Genomic DNA, 7,643 nt, shown 5'->3' with positions numbered 1-7,643 from the left:
GTGTGTGTGTGTGTGTGTGTGTGTGTGTGTGTGTGTGTGTGTGTGCGCGTAAAATTTTCCCCCGTGGGAAATATATTGAACACGTAAAAAAATTTTTTTTTTAAACAGTAAAACACAGAACTACCAGTAGACTGAACTGCAGCTTTAGACTGTGAAATGATTATAATAAAATTTCTGTTTAAAATTTTATAGTACAGAACAATTTGCAAAGCAACAGTATGACATTTTTTATGCTTTGCATTAAATTGGCAGGAGACAAACTTACTGCATTGGGATGCGAAATTGGACAGTATCAGGAGGCTGCTCTTTTCCTGGCCTCACAAGAGTGAGATACCAGTCTGGTCTGAAGATCCTGAGTTGGGGATTCCCCAACTGGTAGGCAGAGTATCTGAGAGGAGACAGGGAGACAACATCTAAAGTATAGTTCTAACATAAACTGCAATATTTTGTAGAACAGAAACAATACAAGAACTTTGTGAATTAAAAAGAAATGTGTATTTTTTGTGTTCTACCAATGTCAATATCTCATTACTTTACATGGTGGGAGCATGATTTTAACTTGCACTAGAACCAGCAAACAGCGAAGCTGTCAGGCTTTAACTTTAAACTTCTATTCCAAGGTCTACCTCTATTTACTTTCTTTGGTCTTGATGGTAAAAAATAGCCTTTTATCTGTGTTCAGAAAAAAAAAAAAAAAACACTTGACTAAACACAGATCCATTAATTGGCTGATATTGGCCATGCTTGTACATACTTAATTATCAGTTAGGAAGATGAAGATGTAGCAGCTGTTGGTTTTTGTTGTTGTTTTTAAACCAAGAATACTCTACTATATATTATTCTTAAGTGATCAGGTTCTTCTTCTAAGGGTCATTAATGTATATTTATTTAAATGAAGCAATATTGTTTTATTTATTAATTAAAAAATTACATAATGTCCCAAGACAAAAAAAAAAAATGGCGTTGTAAACTGGCCATGGGCCTCCCAGTTTCCCGTTTCGTCAGTACCAACACAAAAAGATGCAAATATTTTTTGTATTTTTAGGCAGCAAGGAATATTGAAAATACATATGAACAAAAATTTCACCTAAAATGATAACAATTAACTGCGCAGCCAAATGTGTACTACAACATCCATTTAAAATCCTGTGTAAAATTATAAGGAACCATATTAATATTACTCCATATACGTTAGGAGCAATGCTATTATTTCTCCACTATAATAAAGTGGGTACAGTTAGTATCTGCACCATCATAGAGACCTGTGTCATTAAAGTAACCTCCAGAGAAGCAAGATTCAGGCTGCATGCCATTTGTTTTTAGCTTAGCTGGCTAATGCTAGCTATGTTGTTGCTTCGTAAATGTTCCTTAGATAAATAACGTTATTAACTGGCTTTTAGTGTATGTGAATGTTTCTCTACAGTGCCCTGAGATGGCTTATATTGTGACTTTGCGCTATATGAATAAAATTAATTTAATTGAAATGAACGCTTTCAAATTAAGAGCAAGTTCAGAAGTCAAAACGAGTTCACTCTATTTTAACAGGACATTCCATTACAGGACATTACGCTGCTTAATGTAAATACTTTACAAGTTGTCTGTGTCTAGCTATATGCTAAGCTACTAGCTGGGTTTGACATTAATTTCGTTGATTTGCTGACTAAATGAAACACACACAAAACAACAACAACGGGAATTACTGTAAAAAAAAAAAAGGTTACTCAAAATTACTTACAATACACGTCTAACTGGCATCACTACAGCGGCTTGCTTGCTGACATAAAACGCAGGCTAGTTTCTCAAGGTTGACGCATGCTACACGTGCGTGCAAGTGCTTCCGGGGTTCCTGTTTACGAAACAAAGCTACAACTGCGCAAGCGCAAAGAGCATTTCCTTCAAAGTAAAGCTCAGCTCAGAATCTATGCGCACAGTTATGGGTGCAGTTTCAAAGCAAATTAATTCAGTTTCAGACCGTTAAATTCAGTGTCAATTTAGTGAAATTCATCTTCAAACCAATGGATACAGATTTTGAGCAATTCAAATTCTGTTTCTGATTGCACAAGTTCCACCCCATTCATTCGGCCTTTATTTATACAGGTACTCCTCACTGAGTCACGAGGACTCATTTACAAGAGAGACCTGTTTTAGGAAGACAACATATAAGTACAGACAAACAACAATAAAATGCAATTAAAATAAAATATAAAACAATAAAATCAAGGCGCCTTGTAAAACAAGGTAAATATTACAAGAACATATTTGCTTTGATTTTTCTATTGACCTTGTCAATTGTTTAAAATCCTTTAAAGAAAGCAAAATGGACAGCTTCAGATCTTTTTGCGAGTTGCTCCAGGTTACAGGAGCAGAGTAAGAAAAGGCCTTTTACCGAGTTCAGTCCGCACTGAGGGAACACTGCAGGTAATAATGGCCTGAGAGTGCACGCTGTAACTGCACTGACGACGTGACTTTTGGGAGGAGATATAAGAAGGCAGCAGACCAAGGAGTGATGTGAGAGCCTACATGTAGATAATCATGACCATCTGACCAATGGGTACAGAATACACAGTGAGACTCTTACATTAATGGTAACCTTGTAAAAGTGGAGCTACAAAAAATGTCTTTTGCATGTCTTTTTCATTTGGTGACTGGTATACATGCATTTTTAACATAAATAAGGCAATGAAAATGCATTCATTTAATTTGCTACTATTTAAAACAAATTTTAACAGAAATTCGAATTGGTATAGATCAAAACATGTCCTGGTTTTTTAAACAAAACATAATTATCTGTATTTTTTAATATAAGTTTGTTATAATTTTTTTGGATAACACCAATTGTTATCACAATTTTATCTGATGTTTCTTGCTGTAAAGTGTCCTTGGGTGTCCTGAAAGGCACTTTTTACATAAAATTATTTTATTATTATTATTATCATCATATTAGGTTTGGTTTAAAAGCTTTAATAATATAACATCACTTTCTTGTTTGATGTTTTTGCTCTCGTTCTTTTTTAGGTTGCACTGTTCAAATCTGTACTTTAAGATAAACAAAAATACACATGTCCTCAACATATTTGACTACATGACGAAAGCATTCATAGTGGATATTTATATAAATGGATAGGTAAGTGTTCATATCTTACCCTGTTTTCCTTTTGGTTCAGAGTATTTGATTTTATTCCTGGATTACAATGGTTTGGTTGTTAAAAATGATTGTTTTAGCTTTTCTCAGTGAATTTACAGTATGTTGTTACTGCACCAGAGGGAGACCTTGTCCTGTCTCCACCTCAGATCCAGACTCTCACGAGTCTCACACCAGGCCAAGATGCACTTGCAGCCAGAATGATTTAAAGCCCCCTGAGCGGAACATGAGTCCCTGGATCAAATGTTTTAGATCTGGCAGGAAATGGACCACAGTGACAACCCATATTGTGCCTGGGAGGGAAGTTTCCATGAGTTAACATGCCATGAAGTGAGTTTATGTGGGTGTGTTTGAGGGTCCTGGAGGGCAGTTTTGATTATTTTGCAGTTGAAATGTTTATCACAAGCATTTAATGCCATTTTATCATTCTGTTTTAAATGAGTTTTAATTCCCTGATTTAAAAATGGTCACAGTTATTTGCTGTTTACTTGTAAAGTTTTTTTAAAAAGTCATAAATATGGTGATAAAAGTTATGAACAAAATTCGTTTAATACATTTGGAACATTAGATTGTCAATGATGTAAATTATTGAACTCACCTGAATTCAGGTAATCAAGATTAATAACACAGATTAGAACGCAGATTAAAAAATGCTCAAATATTTATCGATTTTAATCTTCAATAACTTTGTGCTTGAAAAAAAGTTGACCAACAAAATAATTGTGGTAACCAAATGTGATCAAGATTTGTCATTGTCAATCTATGTTTGTCTGTTACTCCTTCCTGTCCTCTCAATCCCCAATTGGTCAAAGCAGATGACCGCTCAGCCTGAGCCTGGTTCTGCTGGAGGTTTCTTCCTGTTAAAAGGGAGTTTTTCCTTTCCACTGTTGCCTTTGTGCTTGCTCAGGATGGGCGACTGCGACAAAGTGAAGATTCAACACAATGTGCTGGCTTCCTTAGATAGATAACTTTTACTAATTGGCTTTTATAATGTGACTGTGTTTGTACAGTGCCCTGATTGGGCCCTTAGTTTGCTGTTTCATGACCAATACTGGGATCCCCATCTTTGCCTTTTGGGAGTTAATGTCCTTCAGTTATTTTTTTGAGTGTTCCCAGGTCCAGGACACTTATTATGATAATGTACAAGTCTATACACAAGTCTTAATGTGTAATAGAAATATGGTAAAGCCATTGTTTCATCATTAAGCTTGCTGACCTTAACGGATGGGGAAAAAAAACAATTCCAAAGAAAAAAGAAAAAAGAAACAATTTTCCCCAAGAAAATCTCTCAGATGAATCCCAATCCAGGATGGGCGGCTGCCTTGTTTAGACTGGCTGAGGGACTGCAGCGAGAGAAGAGATGAGCTCAGAGATACAACAAGCTGTAAACACTAGGCAGGTTGGAGTGACCAGTAACTGCAGCTCAGATATATACAGCTGCTGAGACAGAGAAACCTGCTGAAAGACTGAGAAATCAAATGAAACAGAGTGATTAAAAAAAAAACTTCTGATTCCTCTTTTTTATTAGTACACTCCAAATAAAGTCTTAAGAGTAAAAAGTGAAAGTGCAGTGTTGACCTGAACTGCAGACAAATTCTGTTGCACTTTGCCCAAACACAGTAAATGCAAAGGCTCTCAAGTTTATTCCAAAGCCTGTTCTGTGTAATGTAACAACAGTCGTGTTGGAGGCATTATTAGAAAAAAAAAACTTGCATCATCTCCTGTATTCTGTATTATTGTTACCAATTGTGATGTTTTTCAGTAAAGTGCTCCATGGATAAATTCTAACCACAAGGGTTTCATTGTTCTAGTTCCAGTGTCTGCAAACTTTATGATCAAAAGAGCCATTTCTGCCCCTTCCTTCACTAAATTAAATGTGTCCAGAGCCACAAAAACTGCTACAATGCTCATTATCAACTGGTGGCCCATGGGCCACTTTACATTTGTTAGAGGAGTGAAATTATAAAGCTAAAAACATCCAATGATTGTTAACATTTATTGATAGTTTTACATTTTGATACAAAAGAAAAGACTGGATTCCATCCATCCATCCATCCATTCTCTTTACTCGCTTCTTCTTTTTCGGGTTGCAGGGGGTCACTGGTGCTCATATCCAGGTCGCAAGTCTATCACAGAAGACGGGATTCTTGTCAAGAAAAAAAGACAGGTATTATTTTGCCTATTTTTTAAAAACTAAAACAATGAACTGTGCAGGCTTATGTTTTTTTTTTATTGTGGAGACATTGAGTATCCTACTTTGAAGAAATAAAGTGTAAAGTTAAAGTGAGTATAATTTACTCTGTGTATTAGTACTAGTATCCACATATTTGCAAAGGAATTGACAAGAAAACTGCTAAAACTAATATTTTTTAATGTGGGTATAACAGCCTATAAAATTGAGTTTTATGTCAGTTTTGGCCAAAGCTTGAAAGAGTCGCTGCAGATGGACCAAAGAGCCGCATGTGGCTCCAGAGCCGCAGGTTGCAGACCCCTGTTCTAGTTTAAACAATGCTCAAATAGTAAAAAGGATTAACAATCTAGGATTAAAGTGTGTTGTTAATCACAATGCTCACATCTGGAACCATACCATTTTCATTTTTGACAATTTGTATAAAACCCCTTTGCAGTCAAATGTTTGACTCTTGAAACACTGAAAAAAAATAGTTTCATCATTTGAAATGTTTTATTTGTCCATCTCTATAACGGTCTTCATCGTGTAAAATCAAATGAAATAAGTTTAAATGAGGAATTTCTCAGTCACAGAATCTGTAATTCTATATTTAAAAAATTTCAATAAATCTAGTCACAACAAGAGTGCCGTTGTACTGTAGTTCATGTGAGCACATGTCATCATGTGATTGAGATGATGGGTCATAAACCATTCCAAGACAATAACTTTATTTTTCTGATTCATCTTTCCTTAACAAAAAGGCAGTGCCAGAGCTTTTTACGATGCTTCTTTTCAGATTATCTTTACAATTCTGAGGCAAATAGTTTGTATTTTTATGTTATTAATCCTTTATTTTATCAGGAGAAAGAAAAACTCATTTAGAATATATATTTAAAAAAAAATCTAATTTACAAAAGTGTCTTGGCCAAAGCAACTGGTAAAAAAATAAAAAAATAAAAGTTTGTAAATCAAATTTTAACAATAATAACATTTATCATTGTAAAAAAACAAAAACAATAACAAATATTTAAATAAAAATAAACTGTTAAATATCTTCTCAGGATGAGTCTGAACAAACCCAAAATAAAAACACTTACTACCTTATGTTTGTTTCTCAAAGACTTTTAAAATACCCGTGTGGCATGGAGGCTGCACAGAAGTCTGTTGGAGTCAGTCTCCCCATCATCACAGACGTCTACACCTCTGCATCATGAAGGACCCCACTCACCCAGCACACACACTTTTTGTCCTGCTCCCCTCAGGCAGGAGGTTGTGGCGCATTAAGTGTAGAACCACTAGACTGAGGAACAGCTTCTACCCTGAGGCTGAATGACTTTTGTTTGTAATTCATTCAGTTAATCTTTATTTATACAGGTTAATCCCACTGAGCCATGGGGACTCATTTACAAGAGAGAGCTGATTTAAACAAAGAGTGATGACAAAAGTGGACAACAAAGACAATAATAGACAATCATAAAGTCAGTCAGAGTCAGAGTTTCTTTACTGTTGTTCACACCACATGTGGTACATGTACAAATTATGTATACAGGGTCCCAGTTACATCCCACAATAAAATGTAAAAGAAAAAACAGTAATAAGATCTAAGATATGAACTAAGAAAAACATCAACCAAAAATACGCTAAGCACTAATAGCATAAAAACAATAAACCGAACAGCAGCATGAACATGAATGTGTGTGAGCAGATGAGGATGAATAAACACAGCAACATGAAACAGATCAGCAGCAACATGAAACAGATCAGCAGAAACATTGAAAAAGATCAGCAGCAACATGATGGGATTTTTCACAGTGATTATCCTGGTTAGAGATTCATGAGTCTAACAGCATCAGGGTAGAAGCTGTTCCTCAGTCTAGTGGTTCTGCACTTAATGCTCCTTAAGCTCCTGCCTGAGGGGAGCAGGACAAACGTGTGTGTGCTGGGTGAGTGGGGTCCTTCATGATGCAGGTGGCCCTCTTCCTGTAGCTAGAGGTGTAGACGTTTGTGATTGTGGGGAGGATGACTCCAACAGACTTCTGTGCAGCCTTCACCACTCTCTGCAAAGCTTTTCTTTCTGCAGCTGTGCAGCCTCCATGCCACACGTTGATAATGGAGCACAGGATGTTCTCCACTGCACACCTGTAGAAGGAGCTGAGGACTGAACTTCTCAGACCAGCTCACCTCAGCCACCTGAGGAAGTAGAGTCTCTGATGAGCTTTCTTAATCAGGCTGGTGGTGTTGTTGCTCCAGCTGAGGTTGTCATTCATGTGTACACCCAAGTACTTGTAGCTGGAGACCACTTCCACGGCAGATCCTCTTATGTTCAGGGGG

The 7,643-nt window shown here is 36.4% G+C and overlaps 1 protein-coding gene across 1 annotated transcript in view; it reads right to left on the bottom strand.

The window, feature by feature from the left end:
* The window catches only part of mrpl23 (mitochondrial ribosomal protein L23), a 62,790-nt gene extending 60,937 nt beyond the window's left edge, over window positions 1–1,853 (bottom strand). The window contains exons 1-2 of the mRNA XM_037682734.1: window positions 1,736–1,853; window positions 266–388 (exon numbers count right to left, since the gene is read on the bottom strand). Of these exons, the coding sequence (XP_037538662.1) occupies window positions 266–388; window positions 1,736–1,755 (143 nt within the window). The 5' untranslated portion in view covers window positions 1,756–1,853. The remainder of the gene's footprint in view (window positions 1–265; window positions 389–1,735) is intronic.
* Window positions 1,854–7,643: the final 5,790 nt, after the last annotated feature.

This window comes from Nematolebias whitei, chromosome 10 (assembly GCF_014905685.2).
Source record: "Nematolebias whitei isolate Nwh7 chromosome 10, NemWhi1, whole genome shotgun sequence".
Taxonomy (NCBI): domain Eukaryota; kingdom Metazoa; phylum Chordata; class Actinopteri; order Cyprinodontiformes; family Rivulidae; genus Nematolebias; species Nematolebias whitei.
Note: the sequence above shows the minus strand (reverse complement) of the source record. Positions and strands in the feature narration are given on the sequence as shown.